This window comes from Callorhinus ursinus, unplaced genomic scaffold (assembly GCF_003265705.2).
Source record: "Callorhinus ursinus isolate GAN/ISIS: 27379988/994484 unplaced genomic scaffold, GSC_fseal_2.0 scaffold48, whole genome shotgun sequence".
Taxonomy (NCBI): Eukaryota; Metazoa; Chordata; class Mammalia; order Carnivora; family Otariidae; genus Callorhinus; species Callorhinus ursinus.
The window spans coordinates 3,969,700-3,996,997 of NW_027397110.1; the positions used below are offsets into that span (position 1 = coordinate 3,969,700).

General features: G+C 50.4%; 2 protein-coding genes across 11 annotated transcripts in view; one reads left to right on the forward strand and one right to left on the reverse strand.

Moving 5' to 3' along the window:
• Window positions 1-7,240: 7,240 nt before the first annotated feature.
• Window positions 7,241-24,721, reverse strand: RIBC2 (RIB43A domain with coiled-coils 2). 2 transcript variants are annotated; one of them, XM_025881707.2, is made up of 7 exons: window positions 24,430-24,721; window positions 23,527-23,608; window positions 20,530-20,874; window positions 17,431-17,549; window positions 14,721-14,948; window positions 10,077-10,243; window positions 7,241-7,395 (listed from the first exon to the last, which is right to left on the reverse strand). In XM_025881707.2, exons 1-7 carry the CDS (start codon window positions 24,583-24,585, stop codon window positions 7,317-7,319), a joined length of 1,176 nt encoding a protein of 391 aa, XP_025737492.1. In that variant the 5' UTR covers window positions 24,586-24,721; the 3' UTR covers window positions 7,241-7,316. The 2 variants fall into 2 exon arrangements, with proteins under 2 accessions (XP_025737492.1, XP_073738735.1); XM_073882634.1 differs by having other exon boundaries at window positions 10,077-10,273.
• Window positions 24,722-24,767: 46 nt separating this feature from the next.
• The window catches only part of SMC1B (structural maintenance of chromosomes 1B), a 67,643-nt gene continuing 65,112 nt past the window's right edge, over window positions 24,768-27,298 (forward strand). For all 9 annotated transcript variants that reach the window (XR_012375293.1, XM_025881961.2, XM_073882626.1 and 6 more), the window contains exon 1: window positions 24,768-24,977. Coding sequence is in view for 8 of the 9 variants with exons in the window: in XM_025881961.2 (XP_025737746.2) it covers window positions 24,869-24,977 (109 nt within the window). In the remaining variant the exon portion in view is untranslated. The remainder of the gene's footprint in view (window positions 24,978-27,298) is intronic.

Genomic DNA, 27,298 nt, shown 5'->3' on the forward strand with positions numbered 1-27,298 from the left:
TCCACACTGGGCCCGTAACCAGCACTAGCTAGGGATTGGCCCTTGGGGCTCTGGATCCATCACTCATTTGGCAAAAGAAAAGAAGGAAGGCGGACTTACCAGATACAGTGTGGGCAAAACTGACTTTGCCAGGGCTTGGCAGATGGGTGGCTGGGTTCCTAGATGGGGCAGCATGAACTTGGGGGTGTTTGGGCAAGGATGTAGGGTGACACCTGGGCCTTTGCTGATTAGGAGGAAAGCACAGAGGAAGGCCATGTAGGTCCACCTTCCTCATGGTCTTGCCCTCACTTGGCTTCCTCCAACTTCTCTTCATCATTGTTTTAGCATCATGTGGACACATCATAGGCCAAGAAGATGTCTCTTTTGGAAAATGTACTCAGAAGGCCCTCTCACCAGACTCCACCTGCCATGCTCTGGCCTGTGACCAGGCAAGAGGCGTGGGGACCAGTCGCCCCGGCAGCCCCACTCCAAGGTGGCTGTCACAGTGGGTTATACCCACAGCCTCCCCACCAGCCCCGTCTATCTGCCTAGAGAGTCCAGAGGCATGCATGGAAACAAGATGGCCCTGCAAAGGGCGGATGCATGCAAGACACAATGCCACCTGCTGGTGGACATAGGCATGACAGTCAGCTACCAAGCTCATTCCACAGGAATCTGGTAACAGGTGTGTTAAGGCCCCCGCTTTGCTTACTTGATGGGGGTGGGGGACAGAGTCTTGTTTCCTTCTTTTTTTTTCCCCCCCTGTACATTTCCTTCGCTCCAAAAAAGCTGCCTCGTGTGCTTTTACGGTCATCTCCATCGCCCTGTCCCAGGCGAACACCGATAGAATAATTTTGCTGATTCTAGAACTTCACATATATAGAATTGGATTTATGTACTCTTTTGGGTCTGGTACAATGTTCCTGGTTATGGTTTCTGATTCAACTATTTTTGGGGTATGCTAGTAGTTTGTTCTTTTAATTGGTGAGTGGTACAGGTAGAATATTTGTTTACCAGATCACTTTTTGATAGGCATCCCGGTGGTTGATTCTGGTTTGGGACTACTATGAATAAAGATGTTATGAACACTTCTGTAAAAGTCTTTTTGTGGATATATGCTTTCTTTTCTCTAGGAATAACTAGGTCACGGGGTAAATGCGTGGTCAATTTTGTTTAATGTTAAGTGCATGGTTAAATGTATAGCAAGTATACGGTTAGCTTTATTAAAAAAAATGCTTGTTTCCCACCAATGATGGATGAAGGTTCCAGTTGCTCTGCATCTCGGTTATTACTGGGTATGGTCGGTCTTTTTAATATGAGCCATTCTAGTGGCCGTGTTGTGTGGTATCTTGTGGGCTTTTGAAAAATTGAGATATAATTCATATACTATAATATTCACTCTTAAAGCATATAGTGGTTTTTATTATATTCACAGAGCTGTGCAACCATCACTACTATATAATTTCAGAAAATTTCCATCACCCCAGAAAGAAACCCTGAATCTTTTAGTCCCTGGAAAAAAACTAATCTACTTTTTGTTTCTATGGATTTGCCTATTCTGGACATTTCATATAAATGGAATCATGATTTGTGACCTTTTGTATCTGGCTTTTTTCACTTAGCATAATTCTTTCAAGGTTCATCCGTGTTGTAGCATTTATCAGTACTTCATTCCTTTTTATGGACAAATACTAGTCCATTGTGGGTATATACATACACATTTTGGTTATCCATTTATCCATTGATGGACATTTGTGTCATTTGCACCTTTTGCCCCTTGTGAATAGTGCTGCTCTGAACATTCATGTACAAAGTTTTGTGTGGACATACGTTTTTAATTCTCTCGGGCATATAACCAGGAATTGAATTGCCGGGTCCCATGGGAAGTCTGCTCCAGAGATTCCTGCTACCTCAGCTTCTCTGACTCTGAGCTCTTCCTCAGCTCAGTGAGATTAGTGGACTCTGCTTGGGGTCCCCCTTCCTGCAATATAGTGATGTCTTCAGGAAGAAGTGCTGGGCTATTGTACAGCTCACCTCGTTCCCCTTCTCTCAGAGATCACAGTCCTGCACCATCTGTCGTCCAATGTCTGAAACCAGTCGTTTTATTTTGTCCAGTTTTCTGTTGTTTATAGCAGGATAGCCCAGTACTAGTTACTCCATCAAGGCTGGATGCAGAAGACCAACACACTTTTTTAAAAAGCCTATATTCCATAGCTTCGTTATCTAAAGTTCTAGGGAGATCCAAATCTGAATGGTGGTTTCTACTGATGGTTACTCATGGTACCTTGTTTGCTTGCATGTTTTGTATGTTTGTGTGAGCTTGTCTTTGGTTGAATTTAATCTGGGAGGATCCTGAGGAGTCTAAATTGGGACTGCTTTTGTCCAGAGATTATTTATGTTAGGCTCTAGTAGGTTCTGTGGAGCCAAAATTAATCTGAGAACACTGAGATTTAATTTTCCTGCTGGGGATTTCTCTGCCCTCTTTGAAAAACATGGAAACTCTGGGGCTATATAAAAGTGAGCATCTCCGTGTGAATTCTCAACGACCACCATCATCAGCACCACCACCATCAGCAGCAGCAGCATCACCATCATCAGCATCCCCACCATCATCAGCATCACCACCATCCATCTCCACCACCATCACCATCATCATCACCACCAACATCACCATCACCACCACCATCACCACCATCACCATGATCATCACCAACATCACCATCATCACCATGATAATCACCAACATCACCATCATCAGCATCACCACCATCACCACCATCATCATCATCATCACCATCATCATCACCACCATCATCATCACCGCCATCATCACCACCAAAATCACCATCATCATCATCACCATCATCATCACCACCATCACCACCATCCCCATCACCATCATCACCATCATCACCACTGTCCCCACCATCACCACCACCACCATGATCATCACCACCACCATGATCATCACCACCAAAATCACCATCATCACCATCACCACCATCATCATCACCATCATCATCACCACCACCAACATCATCACCATCATCACCATCATCATCACCATCATCACCATCATCATCACCACCATCATCACCATCATCACCATCATCATCACCACCATCATCACCACCACCAACACCACCACCACCATCATCACCATCATCACCATCATCATCACCACCATCATCACCATCATCACCATCATCACCACCACCATCATCACCACCACCAACACCACCACCACCATCATCACTATTCCACAGCCACAGTGAAGACTCATTGCTTTCCAGCAGTCTCTGCCCACCCTTCCCTTTCTCTAAGGGTACAGTCACCTTCCAAGGTCCCAGATATATGCAGAGGTCTCAATTTTTGATACCCTCCCTTTATGAGGGCCTCTTATTTTTCTCCTAATTATTAATCCCCCAAATTCTGGATTCCTATTATCAACCTTGGCCACCAGGACAGCCCCAGTCTCTTTCTCATTAATGTTCTCTGTTTTAGTTTCAGTTCACTGTTCTCTTTATGTGTGTGTACCTTCCATGGTTTCATTTACTCCCTTGTGAGCTCAGCAATGCATATAAATTGCTTGTTGTAATTAATCTGGGATCTGGTCGAGTGGTAGTGGACAAACATTTTAGGATATTCATTCTGCCCTATAGATCATTCCCTTGGAAATAGAAATCCTCCACCTCAGTGACTTCATCTGTGGAAAATGGGGACAATAATCCTGGTTTGTGAGGATTCTTGCAAAGAGCTGAGATGTGTGGAAAGAATGCCCTTAGCATAGTGCTTGGCACAGGTAGAGCATGCGTGCAGCCTCCTTAATGACAAAGGAGGTGAGGCAAAAGCACTAACTGGAACACAATGCACTGTTTACTCTGACAAACGTATATTGCTCATTTAGGCCTTTATTGTCCATTGTATGGGTTTGGACAAATATATGACGACCTGTATCCAGCATTAGAATATGATACCAAGTAGTTTCACTGCCCTAAAAATCCTCTGTGTTCCCCTTGTTCATTCCTCTCTCCCCCCCAACACCCTGGCAACCACTAATTGTTTTATTATCTCCATAGTTTTGTCTTTTCCAGGAAGTCATAGAGTTAGAATCACTCATTATGTAGGCTTTTTCGATTGGCTTCTTTCATCTAGTAATATGCGCTTAAGGTTCCCTCATGTTTTTTTGAGGCTGATAATTCATTTCTGTTTATGACTGATAGTATCCCATTGTGCGGATTCCATTGTCTGGACATCTTGGCTATGTGCAAGATTTTGCAAGTATGAAGAAAGCTGCTATAAACATTGGTGGACAGGCTTTTGTGTGAACATCACTTTTCACTTATTTGGGTAAGTTCAAATAACTTTGGAATCCTATGATTTTTAACTTTTCTAGGCTATTTTGTGTTAATGTGTCTTTTTTCCTTAAAGATTTATTTATTTATTTATTTTAGAGAGAGAGCAGGAGGAGGGGCGGAGGGAGAAGGAGAGAGAATCCTCAAGCAGACTCCCCACTCAGGGGGCTCGATCTCACAACCCTGAGATCATCATCCAAGTCGAAACCAAGAGTCGGACGCTCAACCAACTGAGCCACCCAGGCGCCCCTTAATGTGTCTTTTGTAAGCAGCATATAAGTGGCATTTTTAAAGCCGGTCTGTGGAGAGAGAGGTAAGGAAGCAAATACAGCAAAATATTAATTGGAAAACCTAGGTAGTAGCGTAGGCATCTATACTGTACAATTCTGTCTCTTTTTCTGTTTGGAAATTTTTATAGTAAAATGTTGAGACAAAAAGAAACAAAACAAACCCAGGTCTTCGGGAGAGAGAGAGAGAGAGAGAGAGAGAGAGAGAGAGAGAGAGAGAGAGAGAGAGAGAGTGTGTGTGTGTGTGTGTGTGTGTGTGTGTGTGTGTGTGACTGTAAGGGGCCATGACTTGACTCAGAGGAGAGTCATAGAGAGGCCCCACACCTGGACCCTGGCTCTGCCTTCCAGCCAGCGCTAAGGCGTAAGCTCTCTTCTCCTGTTTTCTCTTGGCAGGAGGGTGACCGTGGCGTCCAACGGGGTCAGGGCTATGGAAGTAACCTGCCCAGTGCCTGGCCTGGGCGGGTCCTTCAATGGCTGGGTTCACTTTCCCCGCCTGAGAACCACGGGGAATGTGTTGTGCTTCTGGCCACCAGCAGAGGGCGCACGGAAAGCAAGCGCGTGCCCGAAGTTTCCAAGCCTGCCCTTCCTCTTGAACATTTGTTATGATGCAAAATTCAGAGAGTTAAAGCATGCCTCTCCACACTGGGCCCGTGATTCCGGGCCTATAATGTGTTATTAGCGGCGGCAGCGGCCTCTGAGCGCTATCTGCCCGTGGCTACCAACCCACATGTGACTCTATCCTGGGCTCCTTTGCAAGATCTACTTCTTTATCTGTATGTCTCCCACTTTATCTCCCTGTTCAAGCGCAGGAGGAGTGACAATATGGATGCGCGATCTCTCCTCCATCACCAGTACCCTCCTCAAAGTGTGGTTTGTTCAGCGTGGCCACCAATGTTCCTAATGGGATTGTCCTAGGAGGTAATGGGACCAGGTGCCCTCTGCATTCTGCCCGTTATGGGTTGAATTGTGTTCCCCCAGAAAGATATGTTGGAGTCCTAAACTCCAGTAACTCAGACGTGACCTTATTTGGAAATAAGGTCATTGTAGATAGAATTAGTTAAGATAAGGTCACTGGGGTGGGCCCTAGTCCAATATGACTGGCTTCCTTATAAAAAGAGGGAATTTGGACACGGATGGGCACATCTGGAGAATGCCATGTAGAGACAAAGGCATAGGTCAGGGTGAGGCATCGATAAGCCAAGGAACCCTAAAAGTCGCCAGCAAACCGTTAGAAGCTGCGGAGCCCTCGGAAGGAACCAGCCCCGCCAACACCTTGATCTCTGGCGTCCAGACTGTGAAGAAGTAGAAATGTCTGTGGCTTAAGCCCCCCAGTCTGTGGTACTTTGTTATGGCAGCCCCAGGAAACGAGGGGGTGTACCATCACAATCACTCAGGAGTGCATGCTCCATTCGGGATGGCCAGCAGCTGTGGCGAGGGGGTGAATCACAGGGGGTGCACTTGATTTGGATGGATCTGGAGGCCTCCTCCCCCGGCAGGAGGAGCATAGTCAACGTGGGTCTGTTGGAATTGCCCCACTGCCTAACGGGGACATCCTAGGGGCAATCTGAGCCAGTAGACCGCTCATTCCTCCGCCTGCCAAGGAGAACACCTCGGGCCCCATAGACTTGTAGTGAAGAAGCTCATCCACAAGAGGCACTAGTGAGATCCCGCATCAATGGACTTGCATGTCCCCCACTCCCCGGCGTAAGATCACAATTCCTATTTCAGCCCCCGCACCTGCAGGAGCCCCCCGCCCCCGCCCTGCCCCGCCTCGCCCTGGGGGTGGCAGCATTACTAGGCGAACTCTGGGTGCTAACTATGAACATTGGCTCAAATGCTTTGCCATTCTGGGAGCCCGCGTGAGCCTGGATTGGCCAGGAGACTGGGACGCGTGTCTTCAAAGTCAGCCTCTCTTCTGGCAGCCCCACCGCTGCTGGGCCCCTCTTTGGAAGCATGCACCCCGGATCCTGCTACTCCGTGGCCCACAGCTCCTCAGGAGCTCTCCCGGTTGAAGTCCACAGGATCCTCTCCTTCCACCCCAGCCCGTGCGGTGCCCCAGGCCGTCTGCATGCTGCGCTCCACAGATAACGTGCCTTTGTGTGTGCCCGGCTCGAGAGTCCCAAGAGCAGGAGGTAAACGGCTCTGCTGAAGCCGCTCTTGCTTTGGGGGGCTGCTAGCAGAGCCAGGAGAGCGAGGCGTTTGAGAGCCAGGCTCCCGGGGCTCAACCCCAGGCCCATCACTGCCCGTCAGTGTGACCGTGGGCAAGTCCCTTATCGTGTCTATACCTCGGGCTCCTCTCCTGAACAGGTGAGTCATAAAGATACCCACCACTGGCTGCGTAAGGGTCAGACACGTAGTGAGCGCTCGTGTTAGCCTTCACAGCAGGCTCACTGGGGGCTCAGTGAGATGCAGGCCCCCTTAAACGCCACTCTCTCTGGGATGGTCCTTCGCAGGGCCGCTTCTGCTCCATCCCTGCCCCCACGGCCCCCACGGCCACTCAGGGGACTCTCTCGGAGCGGAGCTGGACAGAGACTAATGCTCCTCATACACGTGCAAGGGAGAGAGAGGTTCCATGCCTGTTAGTCCGCAGGAGAAAATGAGATGGGGACTTCTGAAACATGGAGTGGATTTCTTTTTTTAATACATGTGACTCTTCACAGCTACTGCATTTTATGCAGAAATGGTTTCTCTTTCTTTAGCGACTTTGTGTATTAAATTGTGTGAAATAATCTTCAGTGGGTTGATTTGTACAGACTTCCTCCATATATTTTTTCCTGATAATAAAACAAGGAGAAAAAAACAATCAGCAAAGGCCTGGTTTCCTAAATATTTTACTTTTTAAATCTATATCTATCTATCTATACATATATATACATACATGTATACATTTATACACTATACACACATATATATACACGTATACACTATACACACATATATACATATATACACTACACACGCACATATACATATATATACACTATACACACATATATACACGTATACACTATACACACACATATATACATATATACGCTACACACACATTCACGTATACACTACACGCACACATAAGCACGTATACACTATACGCACACATATACACGTATACACTATACACACACATATATCCACGTAGACACTATACATACACATATATACATATATACGCTACACACACATTCACGTATACAATACACGCACACATAAGCACATATACACTACACGCACACATATACACATATACTTTACACACACATATATACACATATACACTATACACACATATATACACGTATACACTACACACACATTCACGTATACACTACATGCACACATATACACGTATACACTATACACACACATATATACACGTATACACTATACGCACATATATACACGTATATACTACATGCACATATATGCACGTATACACTACACACACATGCACGTATACACTACATGCACACACATTCACGTATACACTACACACACACAAGCATGTATACACTACACGCACACATATGCACGTATACACTACACACACATTTATGTATACACTACACACACATGCACGTAAACACTACACGCACATTCACGTATACACTACATGCACACACATAAGCACGTATACACTATACACACATATATACACGTATACACTATACGCACATATATACACGTATATACTACACGCACATATATGCACGTACACACTACACACACATGCACATATACACTACACGCACACACATTCACGTATACACTACACACACACAAGCATGTATACACTACATGCACACATATGCACGTATACACTACACACACATTTATGTATACACTACACGCACACACATGCACATATACACTACACACACATGCACGTAAACACTACATGCACATTCACGTATACACTACATGCACACACATAAGCACGTATACACTACATGCACACATAAGCACGTATACACTATACACACATATATACACGTATACACTACACACACATATACATATATACACTACACACACATATTCATATATACACTACACACACACATACACGTATACACTATACACACATATATACACATTTACACTATACACACACATATATACACGTATACACTACGCACATGCACGTACATACTACACACACATACATATATACACTATACACACATATATACACGTATACACTATACACACACATATATATACTACACACACATATACATGTATACACTATATACACATATACATGTATACACTATACACACATATATACACGTATACACTACACACACATATGCACGTATACACTGCACACACACATATACACGTATACATTACACACACACATATCCACATATCCACTACAAACATATATACACATATACACTATACACATATATACATATATACACATATACATGTATACACTATACACACATATATACACGTATACACTATACACACATATACACATGTATACACTACACACACACATACATACATGTATACACTATACACACACATATATATGATTTATACACTATACACACATATATGCATGTGTACACTATACACACATTTATATACTACATATATAGCGTGGCTATGAAGACATTTGTTCATCCCATCTGACTCCCCTCAGATCGTCTCTACTGATCCTTTGGGGCCCCCAACAGAAGTGACCGGCCCAGAGTGGACCCACCGGCAAACAGACACCTGATTGCAGAACATACCGGTGGGTCTCTGCCAAGTTCAAGCCAAGAGCTTGATGAACAGACAGGTAAATATGTAAATAATGTGTTTTTTAACAACAAGTTCACCGACGGATCTGCATTTGATGTTTTCTGTAGGCGGAATTGCGAACAGCTCCTGGAGTCTGTCAGTACGGCGAAGAGACTCCAGCTGGCCCTGGGCAGCCCGGAAGGCCCCTCGCTGCACTGGGTAGCTGCCGCCGTCCTCCCACCACGTCCGAGCCACAGAGCCTCCTAGGAAAAGCCCTCCGACTCCGCCAGGTTCACCCAGTGCCCTCCCCTGGGGCTCCCGTCCCCTCTGTGTACTCCATCACCAGCCCCCATGGCCGAGCCACTGGGGGTCACTAGTGTCCCCACGAGCACCTCCCAGAGTGGGTCATCTGGCCAGTGCCGGGACCAGTGGTTTCCAAGCACTTAATTTCTGGCCTGTGGCTCTCGGCCCTTCTCCCCTTCCTGTTTGAATTCTATACCAGGGGGCTGTGCCGCCCAAGCCACGGCTGCTAGGGGGCCCCCAGGGAGATCCACGGCACGGGCCCTGGGCCTCTGGGTGGGAAAGACTCGGGGAGGGTGGGTCCACACAGCCTGCTCTGACCCTCCCCACGACTCAGCCGGATCTCCGCTCCTACGTGCTGCCTGCTCCCCGCCCAACCCCTCCCGCCTCCCCGGGGCCCCTTCACCCAGGCCCTCACTGCGCACGCTGCTCCTTGGCCAGGCTGAGGTTGCTGCAGTCCAGAGCCCTGCGCAGGTCTCGCTGCTGGCGTTGCTGCCACCGCTCCCTGAGCAGAGCGGCGCGTGCCGTCTGTATACTCCGACGGTCCCAGTCCATGTCTCGCTGCCGCTCTTCCTCCTGAAGCCTCTGGAGGGAGGAGAGGTGACTCACCACCACCTGTCCCCAGACCCAGAAGAGATCCAGGGGATCATCTAGGAGAATCGGCCTCTCCTCTTACAGCTAGGGAAACTGAGGCTTGGGGGGGGGCAGGTAGGTGAGCAACATCGTGCGGGAAATCAGAGGAGACCACCCCCACCTGCCATCATTCCGGGTGGCCCAGGTGCTTCCCACACTTTGAAGGTGTCAGCTGGCCCTCTGAGGCCTGCAGGGACAGCAGCAGCCAGCCCAGGGCTCTGGAGGCAGGGCCTCCCACCCCGGATGCCACCAGTGGGGCGTGCTGCCGAGCACTGGGATCACCCGGTCGCTTCTAGAACATACGGAAGCGACAGCCCCACCCGACAATGGGCTCATGATCTTGGGGGTGAATTTCTGCATCTCAGCTCATTCCCCATTGCCTTCCAGACCCTCTATAAAAACCACTGAGCCTTCGAAGAGGCACCTGGATTAATGCAGAGGGAAGGGGCCACTCCGGAAACCTGAGTAGTTTTATCAGCCAACCTGAGTATAAATTACCTTGTCAGCTCACCCTTCTACAGGCAAAAGGAAGCAAAAGCAGGTGGGGCTGGGTCTGAGGACGAGTACGCCTCCTTCCATTCCATGGGTTCCAGGGCAGGGTTCCCGGCCACCCGATGAGCAGGGCTAGAGTGTCCAGTGGCCCCGCAGTCCTGGGTCAGCAGGCCACCAGGCACAGACGGGCTGGCAGAGGCCCCGGCCCCCTACCCAGGGACTAAGCCGAGGCTAGCATCTGGTTTTGTCACCTACAGGGTGAGTCATTTTGCCTGTCTAAACCTCAGTTTCCTTTCCTGTAAAATGAGGCTGCTCACAGCTGCCCTGAGTCATGACACAAGATGCTTTCATGAAGAATAGAGAATGCCATGGGGACATACTTGCCCCGGACTCAGAGACAGGCAATCTAACTATTCTTTGCATGATCTCCATTTTCCAAACTGTCTCCCTACCTGAAAGAGGCGCAGGAGGGAAGGGCACCAGGGGGCATACAAGGGTGCGGGGCAGGGGAGTATTTATGAGTGGTGAGACCTATTGTAGGCGTTTTTCCCCTTTGTGTTTTTCTGTCTTAATTTTCTACAAAGATGCTGCAGCTTTCCGGACAGATGGTCAACCTTCCCTGCCAGACAGCTGAGCTGAAACGCAGGACGGAAGGACAGAGCAGGGCCTTGCAAGGGGGACCAACGTTCCCTGCATCTGATGCCAACTTCGGGGCTCTTCCCACAGTGGGCTATTTCCCCGCCTCAGCCCTGGCTACCCCCCACTCCCGATGCCACACACTTGACCTTCTGGGCCTGGAGGAGAGCAGGCAGGGGAGACGTCCCACCTGCTCCTCATTCCCTGCGCCAGGCTGCTGCCCCTCCCCCTGTACTCGCCTGACCGTGGCACCTTCCACCCCACCTGAGGTGGTCAATTGCTGACCCTGGGGCAGCCCCGCCCACCTTGCAGGCCTGAGAACTTTCCTTTCGCTGGCTTCTCAGCCAGTCCCTCTCCTCTCCAAAGACCTAGGGCCAACCCATCAGCTGTCACCCCCTGGGCACAACCTACCAGTGACCCTCGAACTCCAATGGACATCAGAACCCCTGGGGGACTTTCCTAGCCACAGACTCTGGGCCCCGCTCCAGGGTTTCTGGTTCCGGAGGTCTGGGGTGGGGCCTGAGAATCTGCATTTCTCCCAAGTTCCTAGGCAATGCGGATGCTGCTGGTCCAGAGACCGCACTTTGAGGGCTTCTGCCCCCACCTTGTCATCACCAAGAATGCCAGCCTCCCTAGGGTCACCACCTTCAAGGGTCCTAATTCCCACCATTCTGACCCGCCTCTTCCACCCGCTCTCCGGTCCCCTGATTTCAACAGTTATTCCATCCCTCACCCCACGCCGGGCCCTCCTACCCACTGACCGCACACTTCCTAGTCCCGGCACCCGTTGCGACCTCATGTCCCTCCTTGCTCGGCCCAGCCTCCCTGGCTGACACCCCCTGGCAGACGCCCTCGGTGCCCTTGAAACTCTCACTTGGTCAGACTTGCGGGCAGGCCCTGAGCATGGACCCCTTACAGCTGAGCGTGGCCAGGGCACATGACCATGCTCACTGGGGATACTTCAAGTTCATGACCTTCAGCCTCCAGGGGGCCCCCGGCTCTGCCTGGCCATCCCGCCCTCTTCCCCTAGGCCGTTCCTTTCCGCCTCTCCTAGATGACCATTAGCACCCCGTTCTCCGTCCCCAGACCCCCAACTGGACCCCCTCCCCCTCAGCTGCTGGCCTCCCTTCCTGTTTCCCCAGGAAATAGGGGCTCCATACGCTGCCCCACCAACACGCCCCACGCCCATGGCCAGGGATGATCAGCCTGGGCTCCTACCCACCGCAAGCCTCAGCTAGTGCTGCCAGGGCCTCATGCGTCTGCCACCCGGGCCACGGGCTCCAGCAAATCCCTGCTGGTGTCAGTGTCCCCTCCACTGTGTTGTCCTCGTGGAGTGACAAGTGTGCTGTTATTTCTATAATCAGAAAGCCAAACACCTTTCTGACGGGGACCCCATGTCCCCACAGCTACCACCCCCTTCCCCTGCGCCCTTTAGAGCAAAACACTTTGGAAGGGTTGTCGGCACCTCTGGTCTCCACTTCCTTCCTGCCTGTGACCTTCTGTGTCCCCCGCCCCTCCTCCAGGGATGCTCCAGAGAGAGGCGCCAGGGACCGCCACCTGGATCCAGCATTCAGCCCGCAGCCCAGTGGCACTGTCTGATCCAGGGGCTCCCCTGCTGGGCCCCTCCTCCCTCCCTGGCTTCCCCTTCTCCAGCCCCTTCATTCTTCCTAAACGATGGTGGGGGTGTGGGCTGTCCCATGCCTCAGTCCTCAGACCCCTTCTGTCTTCACTCACTTCCTGCGTGACTTTAGCCAGGTTCACTGCCTTAAACGCTGTCTGTGTGGCCATATCTCTCTGCCTATATCTCCAGCCCGGACCTCGTTCTGAACTCCAGCTGCTGGCTTTACTGGGACGTCATGGCAGAAAATATTCCTTGTCTACCGGTAGCCATTTTTTCTTTCTTCCTTAATAAAACAACTGCCAGCACCTTACAGCCTGGAATAAACACTACATTTCCCGATCTTCTTTACAATTTGGGGCAACCCTGTGACTAAGTGTTATCCAAGGGAATTTAAGTGGAAGTGTCCCATGAAACTTTTGGGAAGTGTCCTTAGAGTGTTCTTCCTCATTCCTTCTTCCTGCTAGATGGTATATGTGCTGCCGAAGCGAGCACTCTTCCTGCTAGATGGAATATGCATGTGATGGCTGGAGCTCAAGCAGCCAGCGTGCACTAGGAAGTGGGAGCCAGGTGCCAAGGATGGCAAAGCATTAGTCAATGACCATGGAGTTGCCATACCAGCCCTGGACTATCTTCCTAAGGATTTGGTCTCCATGCAAGAGACAAGTTCTATTTTATTTAAGATGCTGTTAGTCAGGGTTTTCTGCCATGATCAGGCACAGAATCCTAACAGATATAGATGTCTAATAGGCACTGCACATATAACATATCCAAAGTTGCACTTGTGACTTCTACTCCAGTTATCAACCTGCTCCTCCCACCATCATCCTATCTCAGTAAACGCCAGCTCCACCCTTCTCACTGCTCAGGCCGGAAGGCCTGGAGTAATCCTTACCTCCTCTGGGTCTCATATGCCACATCCAACCCTTCAACCAATCCTGTTTTCTCTACTTTCAGAATAGATCCAGAATCTGACCATTTCTCAGCACCCTCGCTGCCAGTGCCCTGGACCAGCCAGCACCATCTCTCACCTTGACCACTGCAACAGCCTCCCCAGTGACCCCTCTCCCCCCACACCCCAGTGCAGTTCTTCCTCAACACACCTGCGAGAGGGATCCTGCTAAACGTTAAGTCAGAGCATGTCACTCCTCTGCTCAAAACCCTCCAGAGCTTCCCATCAGTCACAGAAAAAGCCAAGTCTTCCCCATGGACTGCCAGGACCTTGACCTTCCACCACCCAGACCTCCTTCTGTCCCTGTCCTCACTCCACCCCCAGCCACCTGGCTCCTCACTTCTCCCTGAACAGGTTGAGCTGGTCCTGCCTCAAGGCCTTTGCCCTGGAATCTCACCCTGCCTGGTGGTCATTCTCCAGATATCTGCATGGCTCGATCCCTCCCCTTCTTCAAGTCTTTGTTCCAGCATCACTTCCTAGTCTCCTGGTGACCCCCCTCAAGCCCCAAACCCTCCATCCCCTTGGCCCAGCCTTACGTCCACCCAAGCACATCACCCGTGTGTGGGGTTATTTGACTCTCGTCTTCCCCTGCCCCCCCCCAGAACAGAAACCCCTTGAGGGCCTCTTCTAGGGACAAGCGCGGCAGCAGCTATAACCCGACGCTGGAGGAAGGCAGCGGGAGGGTGGCCCAGGGCTACGTGTGCGAGCTCTGGGGGGCGGGGGGGAGGCACCAGCTTCTCCTGGACTTGCTGCTTCTGAACCAGGCGGATCTGCTCCAGCTGCTCCTGGGTCATGCCCTTCCAGCGATCAGGGACCACGCGGTGGGGCCCAAAGGAGCTGGCTGCCTGGTGCGGGTTCTCCGAGAGCAGGTCCCCACGCAGCAGGTTGGAGATCTCAGCCAGGTTGTCTTCTTGTTCCTGTTTTTTCTCTCGAATTTTCCTTTCCAGCGACTCGGTGGCCTGCACAGGGGAAGACATTAAGGAAGATGCCCTGAGTGACCCCATGGGGATTGAGGGACAGGTGGGCACATCTCCCTGGGAGCCCTTGACTTGGAAGAGTTTGCTGAAGTGCACGGGGGGCAGGTGGGGTGGGGGCAGAAGACTCATCAGGCATGGATGTGGGGGGGCCCTTGGACCCAGACTGCCTTGATGATGATGGGCATGTGGGCTGGGCTGAGGGAATCCCCACCTGTTGGTTGTGTGGGTAAAAACTGCAGGTGTTTGCGCTAATCTGTGAAAGCAGGGAGCCATCTCCCCAGGTTAGGCCACTGTCTCCCATTGGCTTGGCCTCACTCACCTCAGGGCAAGGCTCTGTGCCCCTCCCAGGGGCCCCGGTCACCCTTGGATTGCTATAGGCCACAAAGAACCCCCAACAGAGTGGTTCACCACAGTGGTGACTTCTTTTTTTTTTTTCTTTAAGATTTATTTATTTTAGAGAGAGAGCATGCGTGCACAAGCAGGAGGCAGAGGGAGAGAGAGAATTTCATGCAGACTCACCACTGAGTATGGAGCCCGATGTGGGGCTTGATCCCAGAACCCTGAGATCATGACCCGAGCCGAAATCAAGAGTTGGACACTCAACCGACTAAGCTGCCCAGGCGCCCCAAGACTGAGATTTGGGAAGTGTTTCCCACCCATGCCAACATGAGTTAGCCCACTCCTGACTGGCATGGGTGGGTGTCATCATTATCCCTACTCTGCAGATGACAAAACTGAGGCACTTGGCTGGCTTTTCCAAGGCGGCAGACAAGAGCCTGGTCTTGTGCCTGCACAGCTGGGCTCCAGGGCCTGCCTCTAATCCTGACACCACAACACACGTCTAACAAAAGGAGCAGGCCTCACCTCCCCAAGGGAGACTCTCCAATGTGTGCATCCTCTGCTGAACTGGACTGACCTGCTTCAAATTGCTCTTGAGGACAATTATGTAGACCTTTGTATTAATATTCCAGGCTAACGGACAAAGCCTATTTCTAGTCAGGAACTGAGCTGCAGAAGCCACAGGTGGCTTTCCCCCGAACAGGGGGCATTTTCCATGGTGTCGCCTCACAGTGTGCACATGAGGAGTTGGGGGACCCAAGAGTGCCAGCACGTTGCAGGTGCTCACTGAAAATGTCACTGAATGAATAAATACATCAACTAGTGCAGCAACATGGTTTCCAGAAAACAAAACAAAAACAGTCCCCAGCAAGAGGGCTAATAGATAACCTGTTGAGAGAACTCAGAGAGTAAAGAATGGGTGAGCAGTCACAGCACACTGAGAATCAAGAGCCCCATCCGCCAGGAATTCCCTGCAGGGCTGGGAGCAAATGACCTCTCCTCTTAGGCATTGTCTGCAAAATGAAGGGCAAGGACCCGGTGCTGTCTAGGATCTCCTGCAGGCTGCTGATTGTGACCTGGGCTCCAGGGGCCTTAGTCTGTCCTTGGGCTCCGCCCCCCCAACCCTGGCAGTGCGCCCTCCTCAGGCCTCCACAACCCCTCCTTCCTGCCCCACTGAAAACCAACATTCTCTCTGGTCTCTGATCTGGCCTCTCCAGGATTTTCGGATGACATCAATGTCCCACCAGTAGGACATTTTTGAGCTTGTGTCTCCAATATCTTTAGTTCACAATGTGATACTATTAGACCATACAAATAGCATGTACTTCATAATACACACACACACACACACACACACACACACTAACATAGGGATTAAAAACGATGTGGTTAAAAATAAATACTGGAGGCAGGATTCTCCTATTCCCTTCCCACTCTCTGGTGCATCATCTGCTCATCTTCACAGACCATAGTTCTGGTCAACCAGCTTGTGGGCTAAATGAATCCGGGATGGCCTCTATCCCAACCAGGAAGTATAATCGCTTTTGAAAAGAAAATCTGGGGGAGGGGCATCTAATTAACAAAAGGAATAGAGAACAGGGAATGGCCAGGCGAGGAGGAGTGTTTGGAAGGAGGCCCTACAGAGTTTAGAGAGGAGGGAGGTGTCAGGAGCCGCCGGGAGTTTGTGTCAATCATCACCACAGTAATTGCTCCTGTTAATGAGCACCTGTGGACCTGTTCTTGGTAAGGACCAGAGCTCTGAGAGGTGATAGAGAGGAAGTGAAACCAAAACAAGGTGTCAGAGCAGTGCTAGGTGGCACCTGTTTAGGTAGATGTCATAGTCCTCGGTATTGGAGAAGACTCTGAGGTTTAGAGGGTCAACGGAGACCTCACCCCCCCACCCCAGGCTCACATGACTAGTTTTGTTGAATTTCACACCCTGATTCAGCGCTCAGGAGCAGGGACTGGGTCCATTCATCTCTGTAATTGGGCAGCCCTGGCAGGGCTCTGTTGGGGTGTGGTGTGAGCTGGTGAAGGGCTGAGCCTGGGCACAGGAGCCTGGAGCACCCCGGGGGGAAGTGGCTCTGTGCGTGTCCTCACCCCCGAGACAGAGCCTGGGGTGTACCTGGCTCCTGTTGAATTCTTTCACAGCTGTGCACACTGCCTTTCTGGTGGCGCTTTCCAGATTCTGTAAATGCTTAGCTCTTTCATCAAACTGCAGCCTTGTCTTCAAGTAGAGGTCCTCTGAAAAGGAGGCAAAACGCAGTCAAACCTTGTGTGCCCATCCCGAGCTCCTTCCCAGGCACACAGAGCATCTCTTCTTACCCTGCCCTCATGCACAGAGCAGGGGATTCAGGCAAAGCTCTTGGGTGCAGGCACGGGGTGTTAGCATTACTACTGGGGATTGCTGATGTTGGCTGCGGTCCTGGGCCAGGGCACTGATCGGTCATCCTCACAATGGGCAAGGGAGCTCCGCCAGGGGGAGCTGAGGATTTTATTCCCTCGCCAGTGGGAAGCCACTGGAGGGTTTTAAGCTGGAATGGAGGGAGTGGGGGTGACACTGTCCAGCTTGACACTGTTTTAAAAAGTAGCGCTCTGACTGCTATGTTGAGACTAGACTGGAGGGGACAAGAAAGAAAATGAAGGGCAATTAGAAAGCCCTCGGCGTGGTCCCTCCAGGTGGAAAAAAGGTGGTGGCTTGGATAACCATGGTGACAGCAGGGATGGGAGAAACGGACAGTTGCAAATATACACAGGAGGTAGAAGGATGGAAGTTAAGGGTGGCCGGGAGACAAGAGTGGCTCAAGGAGGACTCCCAGGTTTGTGGCTTGACTAGGGATGGAGGTGTCATTCACCGGAGGGAGGAGGGTGGAGGGAGGAGCAGAGCCAGAGAGAAATTCAGGGTTACTTTCCAGAATGTTCTGAGGTGCCTGGGGAGATGTCCAGGGGGCAGTTCAAGGAGCAAGACCAATGCTGAGATAAAAGCTCTCAGCCAGACATGGAAACCTGGGAAGTGGGTGAGATTTTTTAAAGGCCTATGAATGCATTTTTCAACAGGTATCTATGTGCCAAGAATTAAAGATAGAGCCGTGAAAAAAACAGACAAAATCTCCTGCTTCCATTGAGCTTGGGATAGGTTACTGGGGAGAGGGATGACAAATACATAACCGTACAGTATGTCAGTAATCAGTGCTATGGAGAAGTGGATAAGAGAGTGTGGGGATGGGGAAGGGTACAGGGTTGCCATTTAAAATAGTGGTCGGGGGAGACCTCTCTGAGAAGATGGCATTTCAGCAAAGAACTGTAGAAGGATAAGGGGCAGGCTATGCAGATATATAGGGAAATGTTTCCAGGCAGCGGAAACAGTTGGTGCAAAGGCCCTGAGGCAGAAGGGAGTCTGACACACTTAACATTCTAAGTGAGGAAGCCAGGGTGGCAAGGGTGGGACGAATGAAAGGCAGTGTGGTAGGAGATCAGTCCAGACAGTGAAACCTTATTGGTCCTTGAAATGAATCTGTTTTTTATTCTGAGCGAAATGAGAAGCTATTGGAAGGTTTTGAGACAAAGACCTAGCTTAATTTTTTGCAGGTTCCTTCTGGTCGCTGGATTGAGAAGAGATTACAGAGGGACAAGGGCAGAAGCAGGGAGACCACTTAGAGGCTACTGCAATAATCCCACTGAGTGATGTGGATAGCTTGGTCCAGGATGGTCATGGTGGAGCTGGAGGGAGGTAGTTGCAGTTTGAGATGGTTTGCTGCTGGACTGGATGTGGCATTTGGGAGAAAGGAAGGAACCAAGGTGCCTTGGGGTTGGGGCCTGAGCAACTCAAACAGTGGAGTTCCCACTGACAGAGGTGGAAGGTCAACTTTGGGGGGAAGGTCAGTGTGTCTTGTATTGACTTTGATGATTTATTAGACACCTAAGAGCAGACAGACGTCGGGAGGTGACTGGATGTATGCATCTGAATTCAGGGAAGAGTCCAGGCTGGAGACGTAAATATGGGGAACGATGGCCTGTGGGTGGTATTTAAACCCACGAGACAAGCTAAGGTCACCAAGAGAACAAGCGTGGTTGAGAGAGGAGGGGTGCAGAGGGCCCCGGTGAGCAACGGCGTCTGGAGGTTTGGAAAGAGAGGAGAAAATAGCAAAGGGCCTGGGGGGGAGCATGGGGCTGAGGGTATGTCCTGGGAGCCAGTGGAAGAGAGTGGTCCCAGGAGGAGGGGGTAACCCGCGCCGGCAGAGGCTGCCGACGAAGGAGAGGTCTGAAAACCAAGCTTGGGTGGGGCGGCGTGGAGGTCCTGGCGACGGCAGCCAGGCAGGTTCGGGGCAGGGCGAGGGCAGAAGGCTGGCCGGGGGGGGGGGGGGCATCTGGGGAGACATCACTCCTGGAGAGCAGAGTGAGAAGAGGGGAGAAGGGAAGAGGGGAGGGGAGGGGAGGGGTGCTGGGAGGAGGGCGAGCTGCCCAGGGAGGCTGCAGGGAAACCACCAGAGAGGCAAGGCTGGGGTTGGGGGAGTTGGGAGGGTGTGAGGGGGCCTCACTCCCTGTCACAGCTCGTCTGGTCTTCACCAAAGCCCTTCTGTGTCCTGTCACCCCCCCCCCCGGCACGTGCACGAGAGCCGTGACACCGTCCTCTCCATTACAGCGTCTTCCTGGCACGAGAAGTCGCCAGAGATCAGAAGCTGCTGGAAGTCCACACGCAGGGGCACCGGTAAAGCAGAAATGTTGGCCACAGGAGTGCCAGCAGGATGGGCTGGTCTTGCAGCGCCCTCCAGGAGAGAGGCTGTTTCCTGCCTTGGAGGCTCTGTCAGAGAGGATCCCTGGGCCCAGAGGGTCCTGGTGAGGACATGTGACCAGGGTGCCCTTGGCCACACCCCTCAGACCCTACAGGGACATCTAGCACAGCCCTGAGACGAGCCGGCTGCACCCGTGTATTCCCTAATGTCTTCCCAGCAGACTGTGAGCTCTCCGAGGGCAGGGTGCATTCCGAGGTACTGTGCGCCCCAGCACCCCGCGGGAGCCCAGGCTCAGAGTGCAAGCTCGGAGTCGGTCTCCTGCACAACTGACATGTGACTGAAGACATTCGAATCCTAGAATGCAGGCTGACTTTGGCCAACACAGCACATTAGTAGGACTTGAGAGACAAAAATGTTGCGGGGGGAAAAGACCAGGGGGCCGATGTGTTGAAGAAAGTACTGAGACCAGTTTGTCCTTCTTGTTGCATTACCTGCACATCTCTGGTGGGCGCGGGCTTTCTCCCACTCCCTCTGCTGTTGCAAGGACCATTCTCTGTTTTGTTCCTCCTGGAATTTCTTCCTCTCGCAGAAGTTTAAATCCTCTCCCATGAATCTCTGCATTCCTGATACTGTATTCCGAATATCATTATCTGACTGCCTAGCTGGAAGATCTTTCCTAAGGGCTAGGGGGTCTGATAGGTCAAATTCACGGCGTGTTTCTGGCCTCTGGAAGTGCTGCTGGAAGTCATTGATGGCTTTACAGAGGCTTCTCTTATCTTGCCTTTCCCGGCCTTCCAATATGCATGTGATTTTGTCATTTTGCCTCATTTCAGCAGCTGGAAGGAATAGAGCATATCCGTAAGATTAAGGTTAGGAGAAAAAATAAATTTGAATCCACTTTAAAAAATGATTTTTAGTGATTCTAAAGTAATATAAGCCTTTGAAAAGGTAACACAGCCATCAAAGAATTAGTATTCTGAATATATAAAGAGTCCCTACAAATCAGTTTTAAAAAACCAAACAGGGACGCCTGGGTGGCGCAGTTGGTTAAGCAACCGACTCTAGATTTCAGCTCGGGTCGTGACTGATCACGATGCAAGTCAGGCTCTGTGCTCCATGTGAAGCCTGTTTAAGGTTCTCCCTCTCCCTCTGCCCCTGCCCCTCCTCATGCATGCACTCTCTCAAAACAAAACAAAACAAAACAACGCACCAAACAACCAAAGCAAAAAATAGGCCAAGAATAGGATCAGGCAAATCACTATAAAGAAACCTGAATGATCAAAAGGCTTCTGAAAAGATGACTGGCCCTTACAAGATGGGAACCATCTGAGAAACTGGCAAAATATTTAAAATGTTAATAATAGCATATATTAGTAAGGACATTAGTAAGGATAGTAAGGAAACAAGATTTCTCATTCACTGCCTGGGAGAATGCAGCTTGGTACACTTATAACTTTGGAAAGCAATTTGCCAATAAATATCCCATAAAATTGAAAACATGCACACCCAATGACCTACCATTTCTACTTCTAGGTATCTCTCACCTATGTACACTAGGGACATGATACATGGATAGTCACTGCAGCATTGTTTGGAAAAAATCTAAATCAGCCATTGGTAGGGGAATGAATAAAGAAATTGTGGTTAATTCATATAACAAAATATCATAAGATAATTAAAATGAACATTCTACATGTAGATCACTGATTAATTTTTTTAAAGATTTTATTTATTTATTTGTCAGAGAGAGAGCACAAGCAGGGGAAGCTGCAGGCAGAGGGAGAAGCAGACTCCCTGCCAAGCAAGGAGCCCAACTCGGGACTCCATCCCAGGACCTGGAGATCATGATCTGAGCCAAAGGCAGATGCTTAACTGACTGAGCCACCCAGGCATCCCTAATTTTATTTTATTTTTTTTAAGATTTTATTTATTTGAGAGAGAGAGAGAGAGAGAGAGAGAGACTGTGCAAGTGGGGCGGGAGGGCAGAGGGAGAGGAAGAGAAGCAGACTCCCTGTTTAGCGAGGAGCCAAAATCAAGAGTCGGTCACTGAACTGACTGAGCCACCCGGGCACCCCATGACTGATTAATTTTAAAAATATGTTGAATAAAAAAAGTTGCAAAAGGATCCATTCAACGTATTTATGTAAGATGTAGGTGAAATTTTAAAACACCCACACAAAATTGTATCTTAAAACACACACAAAAATTTTTATATCATCATGAATATGTATATAAATAGTACAATATTACAAGAAACCTGCATGGAAATGATGTACCTGTCTGAGCAGGGAGGAAGAGGGAAGATGAGATGGGGGAGTGGTCTATCTATCTCTAAGTATACACACACATATGTAGGGTTTATACGTATTTATGTATATATTTAAACATTTATACATTTTTATATATACATTATAGCATTTATGTATCTATAACTATAGATACACATACATACATACATATACAGAATTTAATTCTCAGAAAGAATTCTTAAAATCAGGTATCTAAAGCCAGTTTGGCAAAATATTAACATCTAATCAGGTAGTAGGTACGTATGTACCTGTCATATTGTTCTTGTAAGTTTGAATAATTTTTAAACATAACATAGAAAAAAGGTGAACTGTTCAGAAACTAGAGAAGAAAATAAACTTCACTCGTATTCTATCATTCCAACATCACCACTGCTTACATTTTGGTATATTTTCTTTCTGTCTTTTTCTAAGCTTATTTTTTTTAAATATATTATGGTAGCCCATGGTATATACAATTTTGCATCCTGCTTTTTTCTATTTAAAAAAAAATCCTGATAGGGGCGCCTGGGTGGCTCAGTCAGTTGAGCATCTGACTCTTGATATGGGCTCAGGTCATGATCTCGGGGTCATTAGATTGAACCCCCAGTTGGGCTCCACACTGGGCGTGGAGTCTGCTTAAGATTCTCTCCCTCTGCCCCTCCGCCTGTTCTCTCTCTCAAATAAATGAATATGTCTTTTAAAATTTTAAAAATCCTTATGGTGCTTTGAAAAAGATAAGCTGGAATTGTTGCACCTGATGTGGGAAAATGAATTCTATTTGAAATTTTTATCTCAGAGCTACCACGCTATCAAATCTAGCTCCGAGTCAGCGCAGGGGTGTGAGTTGGGATTGTGTGTGTGTCATTTAGTGCAAGCAGTGGTCCCCAGGAGAGGGTCTGGAACTTTTGGGCAGAGAATGGTGTGTGTTTAGGGTTTTTCATATCCAGTTTTTAAAGAAAACCAATAAAACGTACATTTACCCTCAAAATATATTTCCTACAACCCACATAGAATTCAATATCTGTTTTCCCTTTAAGAGAGAAAGAATCAGCACATCAAGTTACTTAAACACAAGCCACTGTGACATTTTAAAAGGAGGAGGAGTGGGAAAATGACAAGTTTTACGTATTTGAAGACATGAGGACTGGGTCGAGAGGTACACGGCCCTAAACTGCTAGGGAGGCTTCAGGAAATGCTCACCAAAAGTTTCATGTCTAGCTTTTTCAGTTGCTTCTTTTATCTTCTGGTCATGAACCTGAACATCCCAGGCTTCTGGGTCTCCCTAGGAATGGAAAACAAGGGGAGACAAGTTACAGCCAGATAATTTTAGTCCATCGATGACAATCCTACTTACCTTTTTTAAGCCTTGTTCCACTGTTGTCTTAGGTACACTTCAGGTCTTTTCATACCTGGATGCCTTTGCTTATAGTTGGTTCTTCAGCCTGTCCCCAGAGCTTCCTTCTCCCTTTCTCTTAGTCAATAGATACCTTCAGAACACAGCTTAGGCAACACCTCCTCTGGGAAGCCCTCTCTGATTTCCTTTCCTGGCCCCAGTCTGTGCTCCCCTGACACCCCGTGCTCCCCTCCCTCACGACACTGATTCCACTGCATGTTAATGTGGCCATTTTAATGCTTGCCTCTCCTCTCCTCCATGGGCCACGAACTCTGCAAGGTCGGGCAGGGATTGCCATATTCCCCATTTGCTGGGACCAGCCCAGGCTTGCCACAAAAGAGGAACGCCACCGGCATTTGTCAAGTGGATAGACTGGAAGGAGTCCCTGGCAGCGTAGAAAATCTGTCTCAGAGCAAAGAGACCCACGCTCGGGTCTCTGTTGAGCCACTCAGGGCAGGCAAGCCCCCTCCCTGCCTGCTGCAGGGCTCCGTTTGCCTGCCCCGCAGGTGAGAGGGTGCAGTATGGGGTTTGCGACGGTCTTTCCTGTCCTCAGCAGTCAATACAACGAACCGGTCTTCCCCAGCACAGCTGGTGCTGTTTGCAGCTGTGCCCGCATCAGCTGTTTCACTGCAGGGGTTCGCCTCCGCTGTCCCGCCGCCCGCCTGCCTCGCCACCCCCCTGCACACGCCCTCCCGGTCCGGGGACCTCACCCCGAGGATCCTGTTCCTGGCGTTGAAGATCCGTTTCTGCCTGCACAACTCGTTATGCCTCCTCTTGCCCAGAGCCAAGTACTGCTCCAGGTCCCTGGGCTGAGCTAGCGCCATGACTGGAAGCTGCGAAGAAATCCTAGGGGGGTTTTCAGGCATGCGAGATGAAAAAGGGAAAAGACAAAAATAAAACTAGCTGTAGCCTAAGCGAGGCTGGTTCCGCTGCGATACGCGCGGGCTCCGCAAGCTTCCCGTCCGGCTTTCTGCGGCCTCGGCGAGGGCGCGGAGCCCGGTTTCCTCGAGACGTCAACAAACCGGTTGCCTAGGAACAGCGCGGCGCCCGCTGGGCCCCCGCTCTCCTCTCGCGAGACGCCGCGAAGCCCTTCCCGCGCTTTTCCTGCGGGCGTGCGGGGAAGCCGCTTGAGGCGCGGAGGGCGCCGCCATGGGCCACCTGGAGCTGCTGCTCGTGGAGAACTTTAAGTCGTGGCGGGGCCGCCAGGTCATCGGCCCTTTCAGGAGGTTCACCTGCATCATTGGCCCCAACGGCTCCGGTAACTGGGACCCGAACGCCTCTGCCCGCCCCGCTCGTCCAGGCCGCATTTTGCCAAGGGGGACGTGAGGGAGGCCTCGCGTGCGGGACTGAGGCCGGGGCTGCCCGCGGGTCTCCGCCGGCCTCACCGCAACCCCGACGCCCCGCGACCCGCCCTAGACCCTCACCCTCTCCTCGGGACCCTGACCCTCACCCTCTGCCCTCGCCGCCGGGTGCCCAGTCTCGTCCTCCGGCCCCCGGCCCTCTCTCCGCCGCCTGGACCCTAGCCCCCTGCCCCCGGCCCCCAGCCCCCGGCCTCCGCGGCCCGCACCCCAGACCCTGACCCCCCCCCCCCCCCCCCCCCCCCCCCCCCCACGCGCCGGCCCCTCCACCCTCTGCCCCCGCCCCCGTCACCCTCGGCCGCCCGGCCCTCATCCTCACCGCCAGCTGCCCACCCTCGCCCTCTGCCGCCGGCCCCACCCTTTGCTGCCCAGCCCTCCGCCGCCGGGTGCCCACCCACGTCCTCTGCGCAGCCCCCAGCCCTCTGGCACCTGGACCCCGACCTTCGCCCTCCGCCCCCCTGTACTCAGCCCTCCACCGCCAGGTGCCCACCTTGCCCCGTGCTGCTGGGCCACGACCCCCACCCCCAGGTTTGACTAGGACCCTCCTCTCCTTTGCTCTCTGGCTCCCGGTGCTTTGGGAGTTTCTTCTCCAGCCCTGAGCCCTCGTCACCTCTTGTCATGAGCATGGCTGGCATAATTACAAAGCCGGTTCCGGAGTCCAAACTCGGTGGCATTTCAGCACGTGTTTAACTTGGCTCCTTACACAAACAAAGCCCAAGACAGGTCACAGAAAAACGAGACAGAACAGGAGGTGGGAAGTTCACCTGCGCATCCTGAAGTTAGTCTGCGAGTTCCCGGTTGAGATGCGGCCTGGGTCAGGGTCGATACTGGGCACTTACTGCCTGTTGTGTTCAAGTGGTGAGGGGTCAGGGTCGGTGCTGGGCACTTATGCCTGTTGTGTTCAAGTGGTGAGGGGTCAGGGTCGGTGCTGGGCACTTAGTTGTGTTCAAGCGGGGAGGGGTCTCTGCTCCTTTGGAAGATCGGTGGGGCGGAGCCTTCCCCCTCTGCCTTTTTGAAGTGGTCAGACACAGAGGGGCCAGTGTCTGAGAAGTCTGACGCTGCTGCAAAAATCCTCTTTTTGAAGGGATTTAATCAGTCTTAGGCCTTTGTAGACCTCCCTTGTTTCGGCTGGTCGTCAGTTCTGAGTGAGTCATGAGCTGGTGCTGGTCTAGGTAACATCTGGTCTTAGCTGCAATGCTCTTACCGCTACCTCATTGTTTGACCCAGGCCCCCGCTTGACAGGGGTGACTCGGTCCTGCTACACCTTTCCTCTCCACCCCCTTCCTTTTCTCATCCAAAGATTAAGGGAGAGAGAGAGCTGAAGGAAATAATTGGTTTTAAGGAGCCTAAACAACTGTTTGGATTCAATCAACCTTCTACACAGGAATTTTGTAATAATAACGGCATTCGTGGAGCTTTTACCAAGTTTCTGGCACCCCTATTTCAGTGCTCACAAGTGGGTGTTATCCCATTTTGTAGTATAGGCGACTGAGGTTCAGAGGGGTCAGATGACTCTTCAAGGTCACCCAGGAAGTGGCAGAGCCTGGACTTGAGTTCAGGCCTGGCCAGGCTCCCTACGGCACTGTGGTAAGATCCATAGATGTAATGACCCCAGCAGGCGGAGGGCCTAAAATGATAGTTACTTTGAGATTTTTCCTAACTCACATCTTCTTTGTGGCTCTCTCAGGCCAGATTGATTCTGTTATCAAAAAGACATTGGAAAAAGTAAGGGTAAGAATACAATGAGTATATCCACTCGTTTATCAGGTTGGTAGTCCCACCATTGGTTGATTTTCACTTTTTAACTGGTGATTGTGTGAAGAGTTGCTCAATTATATTTTGTACTTCCAACAGTGTAATATTTTGAATGAGTATTTGGGTAAAGTCTTATACTGCAGTCAGCCTAAATTATTTGCTCACTGCCGTTCAAGATCCGGATAAAGTGGTGTTTTGAACTTTTTTTAAACTAGTGCCAAACGTAAGTTTCAAAATAATCTTATTTTCTTAATTTAACAATACGTATCGTGATTAACAATATATCTTTTTTTTAAAAGATTTTATTTATTTATTTGACAGAGAGACAGCGAGAGAGGGAACACAAGCACGGGGAGTGGGAGAGGGAGAAGCAGGCTTCCCACGGAGCAGGGAGCCCCGATGCGGGGCTCGATCCCAGGACCCTGGGATCATGACCTGAGCCGAAGGCAGATGCTTAACAGACTGA

What these genes read in the sequence shown, in the direction of transcription:
- RIBC2 (XM_073882634.1), bottom strand. Translation starts at nt 24,585, where the DNA reads ATGCCTGAAAACCCCCCTAGGATTTCTTCGCAGCTTCCAGTCATGGCG. An exon ending in CGCCCACCAGAGATGTGCAG is followed by an intron (nt 17,550 to 20,529) that starts GTAATGCAACAA and finishes CCTCCTTTTCAG; the next exon opens with AGGACCTCTACTTGAAGACA. An exon ending in AGCAAGTCCAGGAGAAGCTG is followed by an intron (nt 10,274 to 14,720) that starts GTGCCTCCCCCC and finishes GTCTGGGGACAG; the next exon opens with GTGGTGGTGAGTCACCTCTC.